The sequence below is a fragment of the Bubalus bubalis genome, chromosome 24 (assembly GCF_019923935.1).
Source record: "Bubalus bubalis isolate 160015118507 breed Murrah chromosome 24, NDDB_SH_1, whole genome shotgun sequence".
NCBI classification, from domain to species: Eukaryota; Metazoa; Chordata; class Mammalia; order Artiodactyla; family Bovidae; genus Bubalus; species Bubalus bubalis.
Window position 1 is genome coordinate 23,493,895 of NC_059180.1, and position 23,384 is coordinate 23,517,278.

At 42.4% G+C, this 23,384-nt stretch overlaps 1 protein-coding gene across 1 annotated transcript in view; it reads left to right on the top strand.

The window, feature by feature from the left end:
- The window catches only part of DNAH3 (dynein axonemal heavy chain 3), a 242,044-nt gene that overhangs the window by 207,169 nt on the left and 11,491 nt on the right, over nt 1-23,384 (top strand). Inside the window, exons 52-57 of the mRNA XM_025274559.3 lie at nt 533-2,674; nt 10,077-10,302; nt 13,963-14,207; nt 17,093-17,209; nt 20,673-20,827; nt 21,651-21,818. Coding sequence (XP_025130344.3) covers nt 533-2,674; nt 10,077-10,302; nt 13,963-14,207; nt 17,093-17,209; nt 20,673-20,827; nt 21,651-21,818 — 3,053 coding nt within the window. The remainder of the gene's footprint in view (nt 1-532; nt 2,675-10,076; nt 10,303-13,962; nt 14,208-17,092; nt 17,210-20,672; nt 20,828-21,650; nt 21,819-23,384) is intronic.

The following is a 23,384-nucleotide window of genomic DNA, read 5'->3' on the forward strand; positions in this document are numbered from 1 at the left end:
TTATTAACATCTCCCATCAGAATGGTATATTTGTTATAGGTGATGAACCTACATGGACACATCTTATCATCCAAAGTCCATAGTTTACATTAGATTTCACTCTTGGTATTATACATTCTATGAGCTTGAATAAATATGTAATGACACATATAGTCTCTGCCCTTAAATTCCTCTGTAGGATCTTGGGGGTTTTTTTGTTTGTTCATTTTGTTTTTTTGCTAAATATGAGGAGTAGCCCCTGCAGGGCTGCAAATTTCAGGCAGGATGTCTTAATAATAGTCTTATCTCTTAGCTAATAGGAAGTTGCTATATAACACAGGGAGCTCATCCCAGGGCTCTGTGACAACCCAGAGGGGTAGGATGGCAGGGGGGGGCAGGCTTGGAGGGAGGCTCCAAGAAGGAGGGGATATGTGTGCACTTGTGATTGGTTCATGTTGTTGTATGGCAGTAAGCCAACACAACACTGTAAAGTAATTATCCTCCAATAAAAATTTTTAAAAATAGCTTTATCTCTACTTCTTGTCCCAAACAGGTAAAATGATAGAAGATTACTGGGGGGTATCAAGAAAGATTCTCGGAGACCTGAAATTCTTGGAAAGTCTCAAGACATATGACAAAGACAACATTCCCCCAGTCATCATGAAGCGGATCCGGGAAAGGTTTATCGATCACCCAGATTTCCAGCCTGCTGTAATTAAAAATGTATCATCTGCATGTGAGGGTCTGTGCAAGTGGGTGAGGGCCATGGAGGTGTATGATCGTGTGGCCAAAGTGGTGGCTCCCAAACGGGAGCGGCTGAAGGAGGCTGAGGGGAAGCTGGACACACAGATGCAGAAACTGAACCAGAAGCGAGCAGAGCTGAAGCTAGTGGAAGACCGCCTCCAGGCCCTGAACGACGACTTTGAAGAGATGAATACCAAGAAAAAGACACTGGAGGGAAACATTGAAATCTGTTCCCAAAAGTTGATCAGGGCCGAAAAACTGATTAGTGGTCTTGGAGGAGAGAAAGACAGATGGACAGAAGCCGCTCGGCAGCTGGGTATCCGTTATACTAATCTGACGGGGGATGTGTTGTTGTCCTCTGGGACTGTGGCTTACCTGGGGGCCTTTACTGTGGATTATCGGGCTGAGTGCCAGAAGCAGTGGTTGGCGCAATGCAAGGACAAGGTCATCCCTGGCTCCAGTGACTTCAGTCTTAGCAACACATTAGGAGATCCTGTAAAAATTCGTGCCTGGCAGATTGCTGGGCTTCCCATTGACTCCTTCTCCATTGACAATGGCATCATTGTATCCAATTCCAGACGCTGGGCCTTAATGATTGACCCTCAGGGGCAGGCCAATAAGTGGATCAAGAATATGGAGAAAGCAAATAAGCTGTCAGTCATCAAGTTCTCGGATGCCAACTATGTGAGGACGCTAGAACATGCCCTGCAGTTTGGTACCCCAGTCTTACTAGAAAATGTTGGGGAAGAGTTGGATGCCTTTATTGAACCCATCTTGCTCAAGTCCACATTCAAACAGCAAGGGGTTGAGTACATGAGGCTTGGTGAAAACATCATCGAATACTCCAGAGATTTTAAGTTATATATCACAACCCGTTTGAGGAACCCACATTACCTCCCTGAAGTGGCTGTGAAAGTCTGTCTCCTCAACTTTATGATCACTCCCTTGGGCCTCCAAGATCAACTCCTTGGCATCGTGGCTGCCAAGGAGAAGCCAGAACTTGAAGAGAAAAAGAATAAGTTGATTGTGGAAAGTGCCAAGAACAAGAAACAACTAAAGGAAATTGAAGATAAGATATTGGAAGTCCTTTCGCTTTCTGAGGGCAACATACTTGAGGATGAGACTGCCATCAAAATTTTGTCTTCTTCCAAAGTGCTGTCTGAAGAAATCTCTGAGAAACAGGAAATTGCTTCAGTGACAGAAACACAGATCGATGAAACCCGTATGGGCTACAAGCCAGTGGCTGTTCATTCTGCCACCATCTTCTTTTGTATCTCTGACCTGGCCCACATTGAACCCATGTACCAGTACTCCCTGACATGGTTCATAAACCTCTACATGCAGTCTCTGGCCCATAGCAAGAAGAGCGAGGAACTGGAGCTACGAATTGAGTACATCATTGATCATTTCACCCTCAGCATCTACAACAACGTCTGCCGCTCTCTGTTTGAGAAGGACAAGCTGCTTTTCTCCCTCCTCTTGACAATAGGAATCATGAAAGAGAAAAAGCAAATTAATGAGGAAATTTGGTACTTTCTTCTAACTGGAGGCATTGCCCTGGACAACCCTTTTCCCAACCCAGTTTCTGAGTGGCTGTCTGAGAAGGCATGGGCAGAAGTGGTCCGTGCATCGGCACTGCCAAAACTGAAAGGCCTTATGGAACATTTGGAACAAAACGGTAATGAATGGAAGTTCATCTATGACTCAGCCTGGCCCCACGAGGAAACATTCCCTGGATCCTGGAAGTTTCTTCATGGTTTGGAGAGGATGGTGATCCTCCGATGTTTGCGGCCCGACAAAATGATTCCAGCCATTCGGGGGTTCATTGCTGAACACATGGGAAGTGTATACATTGAAGCCCCTACGTTTGATCTCCAGGGGTCCTACAATGATTCCAATTGCTGTGCACCATTGATATTCGTGTTGTCTCCAGGCGCAGACCCAATGGCAGGTAAGGGTAGAATGTTGTGTGAGGAATATTAATGGATAACAATAGCTTGTCTCTATTGAGCAGGAATCTCAAACTCAAATGGCTTTGAAGGGCATTCCAATTAACAGACTAAGGCAGGGCTGGGACAACATAGGACTTCTTTTCTGGCCTAAAGAGGGCAGCTCTTTTGTATTGTGCCATTTGATAATGTGATCTTAGGATGACCAGATTATCTGCTTCTTCAAAAGAAACCAGAAAGGTAGAAATCATCCATTTAAAAAAATATTTATTTGGCTTCATCAGGTCTTAGTTGCAGCATGTGGCATCTTCTCTGCATCATGTGGGATCTTTCATTATGGTGTACTGGCTTAGTTACTCTGAGGCGTGTGGGATCTCTCTTCCCTGACCAGGCGTTGAACTTGTGTCCCCTGCACTGCAAGGCAGACTCTTAACCACTAGACCACCAGGGAAGTCCCAGAAATCACCCATTTTTAAATCTTGATAACTCATTCAATTTTTTTTAAAAAAAACTTTAAGAGGGTTCAGTTCAGTTCTGTCACTCCGTCGTGTCCGACTCTTCGCGACCCCATGAATTGCAGCACACCAGGCCTCCCTGTCCATCACCAACTCCCAGAGTTCACTCAGACTCACGTCCATCGAGTCAGTGATGCCATCCAGCCATCTCATCCTCTGTCGTCCCCTTCTCCTCCTGCCCCCAATCCCTCCCAGCATCAGAGTCTTTTCTAATGAGTCAGCTCTTTGCATGAGGTGGCCAAAGTACTGGAGCTTCAGCTTCAGCATCATTCCTTCCAAAGAAATCCCAGGGCTGATCTCCTTCAGAATGGACTGGTTGGATCTCCTTGCAGTCCAAGGGACTCTCAAGAGTCTTCTCCAACACCAAAGTTCAAAAGCATCTTAGCCACGGCTAGATTTAGCCTGGTGACTGCTAGTTTATCACCTTTGTCTTAGACCATTTTCTCAGACCATTGTTTCTCTCAGCTATGCTTTTTCTCTTCTTTGAATCTTAAAATTTTTTGAGTAATTGATGCCTCATGTAGTAAAAAAAAAAAAAAAAAAGGCAAAAAGCATAGGATTATGGCTCCATTAGGACCATTTTGTTACCTCAACAGACATTCGGCAAAGTGGGAGAACATTTTTATTCTCACAAATAGGGGGTACTACTGGCATATAGTAGGTAGAAGTAAAGGATGCTGCTAAACAGCCTACGATGCCCAGGAGAGCCCCCACAACAAAGGATTATCCAGACCATGATATAATAGCACTGGGGTTTAGAAGAGCTAAAGGTACATCTTCCTCCTAACTCTCTCAGAAATAACTGCTACTAGTAGTTTGTGTAATTTTCCAGAAAGTGTGTGTGCACATAAAAGGGTATGAGTTATTGATAGAAATAGATTAGTTTTCTATTCTGTTAGGGGATCTTAAAGCTTTAGTTTTCTCTGTTGTTGAGTGAAAAAAGAATACCAGAAATGTAAGTGACAAGATTGGCAGTTCTCCTGTGAAAACAGAAATTTGACATGTATTCTGACCTTGTTAGAAAGCTTCAAAGAAAATCAGAAGAAGGAGCTGAAATGGACTGGTACTTTTCCAGGTTCCAACACTTAAATTATTGTTATTGTCAAAGCTCAATTCATGACCCCTTACTAGCATCTTCAAAGAAAATGAAAGAAAAATCAGAAGGAGCTGAAATGGACTGGTACTTTTCCAGGTTCCAACACTTAAATTATTGTTATTGTCAAAGCTCAATTCATGACCCCTTACTAGCATCTTGCTTCTTCCCCTATGTTGTTTCTGTGGTAGGCTTATATAGGAAAAATGAGGGGAAACTAGCAAAAGTAGAGAAAAGAAATGGAGGAAACAGTAGAATATGCTCTGTAAAATGATGACGTGTTGGGAGAGAACAGGTCTGTAAAATCTAATGCTGTATGTAGCTTATTCCTGTCCCTCTATACTAGAGGCTTCATCAGATTCAGCTTGGATGATGTCCCAGGCAACCGCAGATGCTGTGTCCCCATAGTGTGTCGTATTAGGAGACAGATACGGTCTGGTTGTCATCTATCATTAAGATTGATCAGTGGGTTCAGGAGTTGTCAGTGTGATTCACGTCAATACTCCTCTACTGCCTCCTTTATAAAATTTCCCATCAGCCTTTCACCTAATATGGTGGCTGTCACTCTTGGCTGCACATTGAAATCACCTAAAGAACTTTAAGAAAATCTCCATGAAAAAACAAATACTGTATAATATCACTTATATGTAGAATCTAAAATATGGCACAAATGAACCTGTCTATGAAACAAAACCAGACATAGAGAAGACTTGTGATTGCCAAGGAGGGGTTGGGAAGGGAAGGCTTGGAAGTTTGGGGTTAGTAGATGAAAATTATTATATATAGAATGGATAAATAATAAGGTCCTACTGTATAGCACAGAGAAATATATTCAGTAGCCAAGGATAAACCATAATGGAAAAGAATATAAAAAAGAATGTATATATAATGGAATCACTTTGCTGTACAGCTGAAACTAACACTACACTGTAAATCAGCTATATATTTGATAAAAATAAGTTAAAAGCAGCCAGTGAGAAAAACAAGATAACCTATAAAGAACAGCAGTTACACTAGCAACCAGTGTTTCAATAGCAACAATGCAGTTTGTGCAATAATGTCATCATTGTGCTAAAGGAAAATATGCAAACATAAAATCTATCTTTCAAGAATGAGAATGAAATAAAGAGAACATCTTAATTAAAAACTGAAACAAAGAAAGAAAATCTTCATGTGCAGGCCTTGCCTTCTACCAATTAAATTAAAATCTTTGTAGGTTAGACCCAGGCATTGTGTTTTATAAAGCTTTTCAGGTAATTTCAACATGCAGCCAATGTTGGGAACCAGTGACCTAATGGTTTTATTGGCCTTAGAAAATCATTACCCAGATGCATTATTGCATTAGGGACTGCAAAATGATGAGAATTTAATTCTATCATTCCTCCCTCATAAATTAGCTGGAACTCTTCCATAAAGAAGAATTTTTCTTTATCAACTCTTTGGTTTACTCAGGCAGCAAAGGTTCTTGGCTCATACTCTATTTACCAGCTTTCAGAGTAATGAAAGCACGAAGAAGGTGGTTTTCTGGTGCATTTATTAGTGCATGGGTTTTAACATAGTGGATGTTTCACATATAGCAGTGTTTTACTCCACTCCTGTCATCATTCTTTTTGATACTCAGATTATTCATCCTTTAGCCTATTAGGATAGGAGTACCTCCATGGCTATATGCTTTTCACATAACCCCAGTAGTTTTTGATAACGTCCTTGCTGTGTAGAACTACCATATATCATTCAGGCTTATCTTGAACAAGTGTTTCTCCAAGGAACTCCAATTCCTTTATTGGGTCATGGTATTTGGAAACCTAGGGTTCCTGTCACTACTGAGTACATCATTGATTGCAGACCTTACTTTCCACTCATTCTCTTTTTGGCTGCATTCAACCTGCTTTTTTATGCTAATTTTGAAAATGCATTTCTTTTTGGTTGCAGTGGGTCTTCATTGCTGCACATGGGCTTTCTCTAGTTGTAGCGAGCGGGGGCTACTCTTCATGGAAGTTCATTGAGGAGGCTTCTGATGTTGCTGAGCACAGGCTCTTACGCATGGGCTTCTGTAGTTGCAGTACATGGGGCTCAGTAGTTGTGGCACAAAGGCTTAGTGTTGCTCCGTGACAGTCTTCCCAGACCAAGCATAGGATCTGTGGCTCGAAGGACTTCATGTGATCTTTGGGTTTCCCTGGTGGCTCAGATGGTAAAGAATTCACCTGCAATGCGGAACACCCAGGTTTGATCCCTGGGTCAGGAAGATCCCCTGGAGAAGGGAATGGCTACCCTCTCCAGTATTCTTGCCTGGAGAATCCCATGGACAGAGGAGCCTGATGGGCTACAATCCATATGGTTACAAGGAATTAGACACAATGGGAGAGAGTAACACTTCCACGTTGAATTTTTATCTTCAATAACAATGCTTTCCATTTCTAGAAGTTTTATTTGTTTTGTTTCAAATTCATGTATTTTTTTCCCATAGAAGTCTGAAATTTAGGCTACTGACTCAGGAAGCAATGCAGAAGCTTGTCACTGGCCTAAAGTCTGGGTAAAAACAAAAAAGCAACAATTGTTCGGTGAGAAATTAAAATACCAAGCCTAGGCTACACGCAGATGAGGGTTTTAGAGTTATAGTACCCTGTGGTATGGGATTCTCAAGCTGAGAAATTTCCCGTAAAACTGATCCAGAATGGGAAAACCCTGGGGACACTAGTGATTGTGTATACAAAATTGTTCTGTCAGGGCACTCCTTAAACCCACAGTATGTCAGACTCCCACAGAATAACACAAACTTGCTGATTGTGAACTGACAATAAAAAAAAATTATAAACTACGTGAGGAAACACATCACTATAAGGGATAATCAGCACATCAAACAATTAAGGGAATTAATACCTCCCCCCAGGATTATGAGGATATTATGGGCTGAATTTGTCCCTCGCAAGTCAGTGTGTTAAAGACATAATTCCTAATACCTCAGAATGTGACTGTATTTGGAGATAAGGTTTTTAAATAGTTAATTGTGAGGTCATTAGGGTAGGTCCTAATCCAATATGACTGATGTCCTTAGAAGATTAGAACACAGATACAATGACAGGGAGAAGTCCATGCAAGGACACAATGAGAAGATGATGTGAAGAGAAAGTGAAAGTGAAGTTGCTCAGTCGTGTCTGACTCTTTGCGACCCCATGGACTGTAGCCTACCAGGCTCCTCTATCCATGGGATTTTCCAGGCAATAGTACTGGAGTGGATTGCCATTTCCTTCTCCAGGGGATCTTCCCGACCCAGGGATCGAACCCAGGTCTCTGGCATTGTAGACAGACACGTTACCGATGTGAGGAGAAAATGGCCACAAACAAGCCAGGAAAAGAAGCCTCAGAGGAAACCAAGCCTGTCAGCACTTTGATTTTTTATTTCTAGCCTCCAGTACAGAGAGAAAATAAATTTCTGTTGTTTAAGTCATCCAATCTTTGGTTATTTGTTATGGCAATCCTAGCAGATTAATATTGTCTCTGACACGACCATAAAAGAAACACACCTAGTTGAGCTATTTCAAATCCTGAAAGACGATGCTGTGAAAGTGCTGCACTCAATATGCCAGCACATTTGGAAAACTCAGCAGTGGCCACAGGACTGGAAAAAGTCAGTTTTCATTCTAATCCCAAAGAAAGGCAATCCCAAAGAATGCTCAAACTACCTCACAATTGCACTCATCTCACATGCTAGCAAAGTAATGCTCAAAATTCTCCAAGCCAGGCTACAGCAATATGTGAACCGTGAACTTCCAGATGTTCAAGCTGGTTTTAGAAAAAGCAGAGGAACCAGAGATCAAATTGCCAACATCCTCTGGATCATTGAAAAAGCAAGAGAGTTCCACAAAAAACATCTATTTTTGCTTTATTGACTATGCCAAAGCCTTTGACTGTGTGGATCACAATAAACTGTGGAAAATTCTTCAAGAGACGGGAATACCAGACCACCTGACCTGCCTCTTGAGAAATCTGTATGCAGGTCAGGAAGCAACAGTTAGAACTGGACATGGAACAAGAGACTGGTTCCAAATAGGAAAAGGAATACGTCAAGGCTGTATACCGTCAGCCTGCTTATTTAAGTTATATGCAGAGTACATCATGAGAAATGCTGGGCTGGAAGAAGCACAAGCTGGAATCAAGATTGCCGGGAGAAATATCAATAACCTCAGATAGGCAGATGACACCACCCTTATGGCAGAAAGTGAAGAGGAACTAAAGAGCCTCTTGATGAAAGTGAAAGAGGAGAGTGAAAAAGTTGGCCTAAAGCTCAACATTCAGAAAACTAAGATCATGGCATCTGGTCCCATCACTTTATGGGAAATAGATGGGGAAACAGTGGAAACAGTGTCAGACTTTATTTTGGGGGGGGCTCAAAAATCACTGTAGATGGTGATTGCAGCCATGAAATTAAAGGACTCTTACTCCTTGGAAGGAAAGTTATGACCAACCTAGATAGCATATTGAAAAGCAGAGACATTACTTTGCCAACAAAGGTCTGTCTAGTCAAGGCTATGGTTTTTCCAGTTGTCATGTATGGATGTGAGAGTTGGACTGTGAAGAAAGCTGAGTGCTAAAGAATTAATGCTTTTGAACTGTGGTGTTGGAGAAGACTCTTGTGAGTCCCTTGGACTGCAAGGAGATCCAACCAGTCCATTCTACAGGAGATCAGCCCTGGGTGTTCATTGGAAGAACTGATGCTAAAGCTGAAACTCCAATACTTTGGCCACCTGATGCGAAGAGCTGATTCATTGGAAAAGACCCTGATGCTGGGAGGGATTGGGGGCAGGAGGAGAAGGGGACGACAGAGGATGAGATGGCCGGATGGCATCACCGACTCAATGAACATGAATTTGAGTGAACTCTGGGAGTTGGTGATGGACTGGGAGGCCTGGTGTGCTGTGATTCATGGGGTTACAAAGAGTCAGACACGACTGAATGACTGAACTGAACTGAACTGAAAAATCATTAAAGAAGAAAAACTCACAAACAAATATAACACTGGCTGCCTCTGAGGAAGAGAGATGTGAAAGAGACCTACTTGAAATTTCACTGTCCAAATACCAGTTTTCCTAGTAAGTTTGTAAAAGCCCAGTTCCTAAATTAACTTATTTACAAAGCAGAAACAGAGTCACAGATGTAGAAAACAAATATAGTTACCAGTGGGCAAAGAGGGTAGGGATAAACTCAGAGATTGGGATTGACACATACACATTACTATGTATAAAATATATAACTAATAAGGACCTACTGTATAGCACAGGGAACTGTTTTTAATATTCTGTAATGACCTATATGGGAAAAGAATCTAAAAAAGAGTGGATACATGTATTTGTATAATTGATTCACTTTGTTGTACACTTGAAGCTAACACAGACCCCATGGACTGTAGCCTGCTAGGCTCCTCCACTCATGGGATTTTCCAGGCAAGAACACTGGAGTGGACTGCCATTTCCTTCTCCAGGGGATCTTCCTGACCCAGGGATCGAAACCTGGTCCCCCGCCCCACAGGCAAACTCTTTACCATCTGAGCCACCAGGGAAGCCCAAAATACTGGAATGGATAGCCATTTCCTTCTCCAAGAGATCTTCTCGACCCAGGGATCGAACTTGGGTCTCCGGCACTGCAGGCAGATTCTTTACTATCTGAGCCACAGGGGAAGCCAGATCAACTATACTCCACTAAAAATGAAATGTAAACCCCCTTTTCTATGTTGTTATTGTTAATATGGTCTTAAATAGCCTGTTCTCTTTCAAAAGTCCTTTTTCTTCCTGATCTCAGGCCTGCTGAAATTTGCTGATGATCTTGGCATGGGAGGTACCAAAACACAGACCATCTCCCTTGGCCAAGGCCAAGGCCCTATTGCTGCCAAAATGATCAACAGTGCCATCAAAGATGGGACCTGGGTGGTCTTACAGAATTGTCATCTGGCCACAAGCTGGATGCCTGCTCTGGAGAAGATCTGTGAGGAGGTGATTGTTCCTGAGAGCACCAACATGGGATTCAGGTGAGATGTTGTCCCTCCACTATGTCTCTGGGCCCCAATCTTGAGATCCAGATGTCATGGTAATGACTGGGAATCCAAACAAGACACAGTTCAACCCTTAAGAAGCTCTCAGACTAGTAGAAGGCAGACCATATATGAATAATGTTGATACCATGCAGTACTTGCTGTACTTGTTTGAACAAGTATGGACAAGGAAGGAAAAGTTGAGAAAGGCCTTGAGTATTAGGAATTTCCCAGGAAGGACATTCCAGACAAAAGGGACATTTGTAAAAGCAAAAGAAACATCAAGAAGTTATCTTGTGATTCTGGGGTACATACTGTGAGAAACTGTTGTAGGGAGGTGATATGATATGTGTCTGAAAAGATAGATTTAATACCAGCAAGTTAGTTTTAAAACTTATTGGTCAAAAAAAAAAAAAAAAAAAAAGAAAAATCCCACCTGTAATCTCGCTATTTGCTCTATCTTCTATTTCTGGAGATCCATGGAATTTTAATCAGTATTGGAAGCAGCCGTTCGTTTTCTATGAACTTTAAAGTCCAGCAAGACTAGGCCTAAATTTTTGCATTTAGCGAATGATGAAATGAACCAGATAGGCTTTCAAGTCTTTTAACTTAGATTTTCAGTGATCTTATTCTGGACCAGGGTGAGCAAACTATGGCTGAATCCAGTCTGCAGCCTGTGTTTATATAGCTTACAATCTAAGAATAGCTTTACATTTTTTTTATGGTTTAAAAAATTGAAAGAAGAATAATATTTCATGACATTATATAAAATTAAATTTCAGTGTCTATAAATGGAGTTATAAAGTTTTATTGAAATATAATCACATTCACTCACATATTGTCTACAACTGCTTCTGTGCTTCAGGTAGTTGTGACAGAGACCACATGGCAAGTCTAAACCACTTACTATTTGATCCTTCATAGGAAAAGTTTGCCAAATCCTGTACTAGGCAACAAAGTTTGCTAGTTATTTTTATTTTAGTTATGTCTGCCTGAAAATAGAAAAGTGTTTGGTGTTTATTTACAAAGCCAGATTAGGCCATAGTTGATTGTATTCATGTAAGGCTCATACAAGATTAATGTAGAAGTTTAAGAGGGAATCCATTAATTTCAAGAATTCTATTTTGTATGGGATGCTGAGTTGTTTCATTTATTATCAGTTACATACTCAATGAAGAAAAATTATTCATGTTGACATCTAAGACTTCTTGACCCCAAAGTTGGAGAAGGAAATGGCAACCCACTTCAGTACTCTTGTCTGGAAAATTCCATGAATGGAGGAGCCTAGTAGGCTACAGTCCATGGAATCGCAAAGAGTCGGACACAACTGAACGACTTCACTTTCACTTTCACTAACTTATCCCCAAAGTCACAAGCTTAAGTGCTTACACAAGCCAGCAATGTAACATAAATCACTGAAGAGGATTTGGGCACAAGAAATATTCCACTTTCCACACTGCCGTAGCTATCATCATGGGCATTCAGCCTCAGTTGAGTATCAGTAGGGAGTGGTGGGGACTGTGGTAAACTAGAAGCACATGCCCCATAGAGATGAGCTACTAGTGCCCAGTGGCAGCTAACTGTTGCCAAGCAGGCATGAAGGCCTCTTGTGTCCAGATTTTCTGATTATTTTAAAGGAAAGATGGGAAACTAGAATTTTAAAGAAAGAAAATGAAAGAAAGTGAAGTCGCTCAGTCATGTCCGACTCTTTGCGACCCCATAGACTGTAGCCTACCAGGCTCCTCTGTCCATGGGACTTTCCAGGCAAGAGTACTGGAGTGGGTTGCCATTGCCTTCTCCAGAGGATCTTCCCAACCCAGGGATCAAACCCGGGTCTCCCACATTGTAGGCAGACGCTTTACCGTCTGAGCCACCAGGGAAGCAGAATTTTAAAAGAAAGCCCTAGATTTGTAAAAGTTGGCAACTACTTCAAAAATATGTTGCAGAATGTGTTGGTTTGCATAGTGAGAGTTAAACTTCAGCCAGCTGCAAACTGAGGCCAGGTCATAGGCCACCAGTTTATGGCCTGTCTTTCCCCTCTGAGCCCTGTGCCTGGACCATAGCAGGCTGCCCACCAGCTCTTACCACATCCCCAACTTTTCTTCCTCCATGTGGTTGCTCAGCCTGTGTCTTTAATGACTTTTCACCCCCAAATCTGCCTGTTGGAAACCTTTCTAATGTCTAGCAAAAAAAATGAAACAAAACAGGATACCACAGTTTGTATGTAGCTTGAGCCTGAGTAAAAAAATCAAATGAAAGACAATATGCCAACATGTTAAGCTGTAGATGGTAAAATTATATATATATATATATCAGATCAGATCAGATCAGTCACTCAGTCGTGTCCGACTCTCTGCGACCCCATGAATCACAGCACACCAGGCCTCCCTGTCCATCACCAACTCCCGGAGTTCACTGAGACTCACGTCCATCGAGTCGGTGATGCCATCCAGCCATCTCATCCTCTGTCGTCCCCTTCTCCTTCTGCCCCCAATCCCTCCCAGCATCAGAGTCTTTTCCAATGAGTCAACTCTTCACATGAGGTGGCCAAAGTACTGGAGTTTCAGCTTTAGCATCATTCCTTCCAAAGAAATCCCAGGGCTGATCTCCTTCACAATGGACTGGTTAGATCTCCTTGCAGTCCAAGGGACTCTCAGGAGTCTTCTCCAACATCACAGTTCAAAATCATCAATTCTTCGGCGCTCAGCCTTCTTCACTGTCCAACTCTCACATCCATACATGACCACAGGAAAAACCATAGCCTTGACTAGACGAACCTTTGTTGGCAAAGTAATGTCTCTGCTTTTGAACATGCTATCTAGGTTGGTCATAACTTTCCTTCCAAGGAGTAAGTGTCTTTTAATTTCATGGCTATATATTTCTTACTAAATACTTTTGCCTATGTTCTCATTTTTTTATGGACATAGATAAAATTTTATTATTTAAGGAAAAAAATCTTCCATATTCTCAAGACCCATTTCAAATGCCACTGGCCTCTATGACAGAAGTCAGCAAACTTTTCCTGTAAGGGGCCAGATAGTGAATATTTTAGGCTTTGCAGGCCATATTGTCAAATGCAACTATTCAACTCTGCTGTTCAAGCATGAAAGCATCCCTAAACAATTTGTAAATAAAGGGGTGTGGCCATGTTCCAATAAAACTTTATTTATAAAAATAGGTTAAGGCTAGATTTGACTCCCTGGCAGTAGTTTGCAGACATCTGCTCTCCCCACCCCATGTATCCCCACAGCCTATTACTTCCCTCCCCCCCTGCAGTCTTGATTTTAAAACTTCTTGGCACTGTTTGCTTGTCTTTTCTCCCCTTCTCAGCTCCCATTTCCCTTCCCCTCCTCTGCACCCCCTGGACCCTGCCCCTGACATCCCCAGCAGCAAGACTGTGAGTAATCTGGAAGCAAGAAACAAGGTGTGTCCTTGAAAGCCCCACTTGACCTTGCCATACCTCTGTTTCCTCACTGGTAAAGGGGATGGTAAATCAGAGGGTGGCTGCGAGGATTAAAGTAAATGAAGGGACATAAATTCTCAGCATTGGGTTCAACATCTATCAGAGTATTAAAAAAATGGTGGTTATTTTTTTGTTACTGTTTTTTAATATATGTATTACATTGCTCTAAATAATTGGATCTGTTGCTTTTCTAGACTCTGGTTAACCAGCTATCCATCAGAGAAGTTTCCAGTCAGCATCCTCCAGAATGGGATTAAAATGACCAATGAGCCCCCTAAAGGGCTCCGGGCCAATCTTTTGCGCTCTTACCTCAATGACCCCATCTCAGACCCTGTGTTCTTCCAAAGCTGTACCAAAGCAGTGATGTGGCAAAAGCTATTGTTTGGCCTTTGCTTCTTCCATGCCATCGTTCAAGAGAGGAGAAACTTTGGACCCCTAGGTGAGAGATGACAGCATACCTGGATTGCTGGGGGAAAGATCACACAGATGCAGAAATGCATTCAAGTTTGTGCTCAGGGTTGCCAGTAAAATAAGGTGTAAGAAAAAAGATAAGGTATAAGTACATTCCATGTAATATTTGGGGCATATTTATACTAATTATGATTTGTTGTTTATCTGAAACTAATTTCACTGAGTGACCGTGTATTTTTCTTTAATAAGTCTGGCAACCTTATAACCAGATTAGGGTCAGGGTCAGGGAAAGAGGTGATGCCCCAGAATCCGAGGTCTCCTAATTACTGAAGTTATGTGATAATGGGAAGATTGAAAGCTCTTCCCTTTGGTGTGTATTTGCCTGGCTTGGGTACAATGGCCATTCTGCAGGGAATTTTCACCAGGTGATTTATAACACTTTAGGTTGCTCTCTTTACATGTGCATAACAATGAAAGAAATACAACTGCGAAATTTGTCTGTGCTTCTCCTTGAAAAAAATAAACATAAATTTCTTTATTAATGTAACCTATCCATGGCCTAACTTAAGTGACTTAGTATTCTTGTTGGAACAGATCTTCAAACTAAATACAGATCCCAAGTCACCATGATTTTAAGGATGGATTATTTTTCTCATGGAGAATGGATGGATATTCATATCATTTCTAATGGATCATTTTTCTCATTATTAATCCCATGGGCTGCCTCCAATTCTTTTCTTGAAATGACCCACCCCAAGGTATTCTTAGCAATTTTGGGGGGTTACCAAAGGAGGCAAATTGTCTTGGTGAGTCTCCCCGAGCATTCTCTTTCCTTCTACCTGTCCCAGTTAGCGCCATACCACCTGACTCTTCCACTTAGGGTTTCAAGGATGAGACAGCCAAAGTGGACACTCCCTCTACACTTGCATCTCACACACCACATTCTTCCATCCGTGCCTAACCTCCCAAAATCCATACAACAATTCGGCTTATAGTCAACTGCCCAGTTGTGTTTTGTTTGCCAGAACACAAGTTTTGGGGTTTTTTAAAATTTATTAATTATTTTATTAATAATAAATAATTGTTGGCTGCACTGGCTCTTCATTGCTGCCTGAGGGTTTTCTCCAGTCCTAGCGAGTGAGGGCTACTCTTCATTGCAGTGGCTTCTCTCATTGCAGAGCACCAGCTGTAAGGTATGGGCTCAGTAGTTGTGGCACACAGGCTTAGCTGCCCCACTGCATGTGGAATCTTCCTGCACCAGGGATCAAACCTGTGTCCCCTGAGTTGGCAGGCAGGTTCTTAATCCCTAGACCACCAGGGAAGTCCAGGTCTTTGTTGTATTTAATTTGAATGTGAATTGTTTGGGAGGAAATTAAACATCTCCATTGAATGCAGGTCCCACCACACCCTACTGTTTTACATCAGGCCTCCTTCATACATTTATGTGACTTGTATAGCCCCACTCTATTAGCCTTTGCCCTGCTTCATTCTGTACTCCATGGCCAAATTTGCCTGTTACTGCAGGTATTTCTTGACTTCCTACTTTTGCATTCCAGTCCCCTATAATGAAAAGGACATCTTTTTTGGGTGTTAGTTCTAAAAAGTCTTGTAGGTCTTCATAGAACCGTTAACTTCAGCTTTTTCAGCGTTACTGGTTGGGGCATAGGCTTGGATTACCGTGATATTGAATGGTTTGCCTTGGAAACGACCTGTCACTTCATGGGAAATAGATGGGGAAACAGTGGAAACAATGTCAGACTTTATTTTTGGGGGCTCCAAAATTCACTGTAGATGGTGATTGCAGCCATGAAATTAAAAGACGCTTACTCCTTGGAAGGAAAGTTATGACCAACCTAGATAGTATATTGAAAAGCAGAGATATTACTTTGCCAACAAAGGTCTGTCTAGTCAAGGCTATGGTTTTTCCAGTAGTCGTATATGGATGTGAGAGTTGGACTGTGAAGAAAGCTGAGCGCCGAAGAATTGATGCTTTTGAACTGTGGTATTGGAGAAGACTCTTGCGAGTCCCTTGGACTGCAGAGATCCAACCAGTCCATCCTAAAGGAGATCAGTCCTGGGTGTTCATTGGAAAGACTGATGCTGAAGCTGAAACTCCAATACTTTGGCCACCTCATGCGAAGAGTTGACTCATTGGAAAAGACTGATTCTGGGAGGGATTGGGGGCAGGAGGAGAAGTGAACGACAGAGGATGAGATGGCTGGATGGCATCACCAACTCGATGGACATGAGTTTGAGTGAACTCCAGGAGTTGGTGATGGACAGGAAGGCCTGGTGTGCTGCTATTCATGGGGTCGCAAAGAGTCAGACTGAACTGAACTGAACTGATAGCCCCACTGGGCATTTATCATTATAAACTTTGGAAATACAGTGGAAGGAGGGGAATTCTCAAAGCTAACTTAGTATTGCCCAATCACAGATACTGCTCTCTACCAAGTCACTAAGTCATTTCTGACTCTTGCAATCCCATGGACTGTAGCCTTCCAGGCTCCCCTGTCCATGGGATTCTCCAAGCAAGAATACTGGAGTGGGTTGCCATTTCCTTTCCCACTAAATCTATGCTTTAGTGTTATTTTTGGCGTTCTATACATTACCATGGTATTCCAGCCAGGGTGAATAATCCTATTTCACAAATCCCAGGATGGTAACATCTTCCTTAACAAATGGGGAGATCCATAAAGTAATTGACTTTAGAATGGATTTTTTTTTTCAGGCAGAATGTCTCCCATGCTGGCAGTAAATACCAAAGCTAATAGTTGGCAAGGTGCTTAATATTCATGGGACTGAAAAGAGGCTCTTGATCCATGATGATGTTTAACTTCACCAGCCCAATCTCTGAGTAGGAATTAAGAACTCTCATCCCTGAAGCATCTAATTCATCTCTGCCTCTTGCAGGTTGGAATATTCCTTATGAATTCAATGAATCTGACCTGAGGATTAGTATGCGACAGATCCAGATGTTTTTGAATGATTACAAGGAGGTGCCATTTGATGCTCTGACCTACCTGACAGGTATTTATGGGAGGAGGTTTTGAGGTGCCATTTGATACTCTGACCTACCTGAAAGATATTTATGGGAGGAGGTTTTGAGGTGCCATTTGATGCTCTGACCTACCTGACAGGTATTTATGGGAGGAGGTTTTGACAACCACTGCTGCTGCTGCTGCTAAGTCACTTCAAACCTCCACAATTATGCTCCACCTTCCTGCTCCTCTGCTTCCAGCTCCATTCGTTTACTCACTTATGCCTTCAACAAGCATTGAGCTCTTACTGATGCTGGTCATCATGCTGGATATTGTAAAACAAAAAAAACAACATACCAAAAAATCAAGATTAATCCCTCCCCTTAAGTGGTGCACAGTCTACAAAGGGAGAGAAATATAACAAAATAAATGACAATACAGTGGTAAGTTCAATAAGAGAAACATTTATAAAATAGAAAGGCAGCACAATGATTAAACTTCAGATATGGGGTGGGATGATTAGGGATAACTTCCTTAAGGCATTAAAGGTGGTTTTGAGGGAAAAGTAGGAGTTTTACTACTGGAAGAAGAAAGTGGGAGTGGGTGGTGAAAAAAGAAGGTCAGTACCCTGAGGTGAAAATGACCCTTGCTGGTTTGTATTAAAGCAATTCATCAGCAGTATCATCAATATATACCAGTACATAATATGGAAGAATGTAAATATATAAAACTGGGTCACTGCCCTCAAGAAAAATACCATGTAATCCTAGAGAGAGGAGATAAAATGGGCTAATTTAGATGAGCTAAATGAGTGGGTTACTATGGCCAAAAGTCAAAGTGCAGCTCAAAAGAAAAACCTGGGCATCTTCAAGGTCACATACAAGTTCCTCCCTCAACTCTGGATCCTTTCCCCAGTCAAATGGCAGGTGCGTTATCTACATCATTCAGTTTTCACAGTAATCTTATAAGCTTCATGTTAGTGACCCTGTTTTACAGCTGGCCAAACCAAGATCTTAGCACAGGGGTTCTCAGCTAAGGGTGATTTTACCTCCTAAGGGACATTTGACAAATTGAAGAGACATTTTTTGTTGTCACAACTAAATGGATGTTCTACTGGGTAGAGGCCAGGATGCTGCTAAACATCCTCAATGCACAGGACAGCCCCCTACAACACAGAACTACTCAGTGTACAACATGTCAATCATGCCAAGATTCAGAAATTCTGCTTTAGAGTGATTAAATTCAGTTTAAAGTACGAGGTGACACAGACCTTACTTCAGCACAGTGTCCCCTAAAACAAAACCCCAAGTGACATGCACAACATAAGTTCAGTGGATTTTAGTTTGGTGAAAGAACTTTTCCAAATAAGTGAGCCATATTCCCATTATTCCAGGCCACACATAAGCACATCCCAGAGCTCTTCTTCAGATCACAGAATGAGTGCATAAGTGTCCTGGGATGTGGTCTTAGTGTTGGACTGCCTGGCAGCTCATAAACCAACCCACCCCAGTTATGCCAGCTGGCCTGAGGATGGTCACTTTCCAACTGTACCAATCAGGATAGCCTAGTTAGGCTGAGATGACAAGCAATCTCCAAATCTCAAGGATGTAAGACACCAAAGGTTTATTTCTTGCCAATCCTGTTATACACGTCCAGTGTGAATTGGCGAGGGTCTCTGTTCATTGTAATTGTCTATCAGAGGCACAGTTGGCAAAGGCTGTACCAACTTTTGATGCCACCATCTCAACGTATACTTGTGTGGTCACTGCCACAGGGGTAGCACTGAAGAGCTCATGTTGGGAATTAAATATGCAAGAAGTTGTCACCTGGCCACACCTCACTGCAAGAAGTGTAGTGAGGGAAGTGTAGGAGAAGGGAAGGGTAACCTTCCTATGTGCCTGGAAGGAAAGACGAACCAGATAGAGATGACTATCAGAGCTCTGAGACCAAGAGACAAACTAACCAAAGAGACAGGTCTTGTTTGGAGAGTGGTGATCTAAATAGATGGACTAAAGTCGAATACATTCTTAATCTGGTACCCCCAGCCCTGTGGCAGAGCCAATGGAAAATCTTGAAGAGATATAAGACATATCCTGTTTCTGTAGAAACTTGTGTTCTTGCTGTAAAGAAGAGATATATAAGTAAAGAAATGCACCTTCCTTCATAAACATAAAACCCAGGGCCTTAAGGGTACCCCCTGAAGTAGACTTTGCTGATGAGGGGGTGGTGGTGGCACCCTGAACCATGACCCTGCGCCTCAGGTTTACCTTCACCTGTAGTCCCTCTTTGGTCCCTTCTAGCACTGCCACGCTGACTTCAGGGGGACCACTCTCCCTTTAATATTGTAGTTTAGTGTCATCGTAAACCTATTTACAGCTGGGACAAACTATAGTGTTCACACTAAATTTTTCTGAAGGCCTGAGAAGTCAACAGAAAGAGATCTAGGTGGTGGTTTAAGGTAAAGCAGTTTCCATAGGGCTCAAATTATTACTCAGTAGGTATAAACATCCCTTTAGTCTCTTACTTCTCCCATTATGAGCCACCAAGATGTTCCTCTTAGGCATTTAGACCCCTCCAATGCCAAGAGAAGCTGAGGCCTCTTCCACTTGTCGTACTTCCTGCTTCATGTCCATAGACCTGCCCTCTCCTAGCATGGTTGGAATTGGAAATGAACCCCCCCTTCAGGAGAGGCTTTGCATGTGCGCGCGCACACACACACAGATGTGTCTTTTCCTTTCAAATTAATGTGTTGTTCCCAACTTCCAAATATCAAGTAACACACACACTATTGAATCTGATCCAGCTAGAAAATGCATCCGGGGTTGCTGTCTCCTCAAAAGAATTACCTAATTCTTTTTGTAGAAATCTGAGTGTAGAAACCTGAGTTACAGAGAATTATGTTGATGATGGGGATGGGGGTAGGAGAGTCATATCCCAAAGCAGTGTCTATGGATAATCTCAATTTTCTAAATTTGTGAAAGTGGTAATTGAATGTCTTCTATATGCCAAGCATTGTGCTAAATGTTTTATAAGTATTGTTAACCATAACCATGTAAGATGGGTATGCAGTTATCTCTTACTGACAGATGAATAACTGCTAATAAGCGGCAAAAGTTGGAGCCTAGAAATTGGCTGAAATTGGAACTCAGTACTGTCTCATGCCACAGTTCTTACCCTGAACCACATTTCTATACTGCTTTTCACATATATGTACACAGATACACAAATGTCCAGACGAATATCTGGAAGATGCCTAAATGTTAACAGTTACATTAGTTGAAATAATTGGTGACAGTATTGCTTTTATTTCAGTTTATTGCTATTTTCTAAATTCTAATATAGGAACATGTATTATTTTTGTAGCAACCATAATACCCAAAAGGCCTGGTCTTAAACTAAGCTAGCATGGTTTTTAGCAACCCTGTGTCTCATTGTTGGCTGGAGGAATCCTCTGTTTTAGATTAATGACCAAGTTCATCATGGATTCAGCTTCTTCCGTTGGCTATCCCCAGGGGAATGTAATTATGGAGGCAGAGTAACGGATGACAAAGATAGGAGGCTCCTGCTATCCCTTCTGTCCACGTTCTACTGTAAGGAGATCGAGCAGGACCATTACTTTCTTGCTCCTGGAGACACTTACTACATCCCTCCTCATGGCTCCTACCAGGTAAGGGGCAGGAGGAGCTTGCCAGCCTCCATGTGGCCAGGGTTGCAATTGTATCCAAGGAGGGCCCAGGGATAGCTTGGGTTTCCTGACTTGGGTCCATAAGCTATTTCGAATCTTCCAAAAAGCCTACAAGATAGACCTTATTACTATCTAGTGAATCCAAGGCATTTGGTAGATAAGATCTTTCAAAATATGGGGTCCATCTGGGGGAAAAAGGAAGGGATGGTTAAGATGAAGCTTTGCTGGTGAACAGGTTGGAAACTGCTACTTGAAACCAAAGGTTCAGAAGGTACCACAGGGAGGGACAGAAAAACTGAATGGGAGAATGATAAATGGAAGAAGAAAACGAGATCTGAAGGATGAAAAGGGCTTGCTTTTATTGAGTACCTGTTATATACCAAGGCCTTATTCCTTCATAACCTCATTTATCTTCCCATTTGCAGATACGGAAACTGGGCTTTCGGGTGACTAGATCAAGGTTACACAATTAGTTTAAGATGGAGCTAGGACCCAAATCCAGTTCTGTCTGAATCTAAATCCAATTTTGTCTCCAAAGCCAAGACTGCTGGTAGAGCAGGAGGGAAGCCAGCAGAGGTGGGAGGGGAGATAACCCATCTACCTTCATATTCATACTCACTGTTCAGAAACCTGTAGGAGGGAAAGCTTGTGATGTCTTGGCCCTGGTGATGTGTGCATGTGTGTGTGTATGGCCTGTGCTACCAAAACAGTGTGATTTCTATGTGGGTCTGGTCTGGCCAAACCCTGGGTGATCTGTGGGAGCCCAAGAGCCTGAACTTACATTAACTGCAGATTTTCTTTCCAGTCGTATATCGACTATCTCAGGAACCTCCCTATCACAGCCCACCCAGAAGTGTTTGGCCTCCATGAGAATGCTGACATCACCAAAGACAACCAGGAAACCAACCAGCTATTTCAAGGGGTGCTCCTGACCCTCCCTAGGCAGTCAGGAGGGAGTGGCAAGTCCCCTCAGGTAACCAGGCTTGAATTCAATTTCCTAGGCAATCTTCCCTCTAGTGGGCATGCAGGATTATGGGTGATGACCAAGAAGGAAGAAAAGCAGAGGCGTGGCAGACCCCTGAGGAAGGGCATGGATGCTCTGGTCTTAACTGTTGAGAGCCCTTAAATACTGAGCTGGTTTCTTAAAATGTCAGTCATTCCTGTATAACCTTCATGATTCATTGTTATAGCCACATATCATCTGTACTCCATTTACATAATATTTTAAAACAAATCTCTTTTGCTTAAAAACATTTTAAAAACTGCACATCAGGATTGTAAGTGAAAACAAATCCAGTACCATTTCGATAAAGTCATGACAGCCACAAAAAGAAAATGAAGGCTAAACATTATTAGGTTCTTCCAGCTGCTGCTGCTGAGGTCTTGCTGGCTCCTTGGGAAAAGAGGAGGATCAACAAGTGTTACAGAGCATTTAATTAGTCCTGACCTCAACATTCAGAAAGTGAAGATCATGGCATCTGGTCCCATCACTTCATGGGAAATAGATGGGCAAACAGTGGAAACAGTGTCAGACTTTATTTGGGGGGGAGGGCTCCAAAATCACTGCAGATGGTGACTGCAGCCATGAAATTAAAAGACGCTTATTCTTTGGAAGAAAAGTTATGACCAACCTAGACAGCATATTGAAAAGCAGAGACATTACTTTGCCAACAAAGGTCCATCTAGTCAAGGCTATGGTTTTTCAAGTGGTCATGTATGAATGTGAGAGTTGGACTGTGAAGAAAGCTGAGTGCCTAAGAATTGATGCTTTTGAACTGTGGTGTTGGAGAAGACTCTTGAGAGTCCCTTGGACTGCAAGGAGATCCAACCAGTCCATTCTAAAAGAAATCAGTCCTGGGTGTTCTTTGGAAGGAATGATGCTAAAGCTGAAACTTTGGCCACCTCATGTGAAGAGTTGATTCATTGGAAAAGACTGATGCTGGGAGGGATTGGGGGCAGGAGGAGAAGGGGACGACAGAGGATGAGATGGCTGGATGGCATCACCGACTCGATGGACGTGAGTTTGAGTGAACTCCGGGAGATGGTGATGGACAGGGAGGCCTGGAGTGCTGCGATTCATGGGGTCCCAAAGAGTCAGACATGACTGAGTGACTGAACTGAACTGAACTGACCTGACCTGAGACTTCTTCCCTGAAGGGAATGAAAAGAAAAAGGTGGCTAAAACTTGACAAGAGTGACTTTCTCACCATGTGATTCAGTATTATTTCTCCAATATTGGAGACACCTGGAATCATTTTGGGTGCCTCCTATGTTCATTTCACTTGGTCTACAGATGAGGGCAAAATGAGCCGTACAAGAAGTGACCCACATCAAGGCACTCATAAACCCAGAGGCAGTGCCAGATCCAGAACCACATCTCCTGACTCTGTCCTGTTCTCTCTTTTCCCTCTCTTCTCTTCTCCAACTTCTAAGCCACCCCATGTTCAACTTTTCTTAGCTGTGGATTTTGCATACAGTTGGCTTTGCATAGCTGCAGGTTTTGCATCCTTGAGTTTGACCAAGATTGAAAATAGTCAGA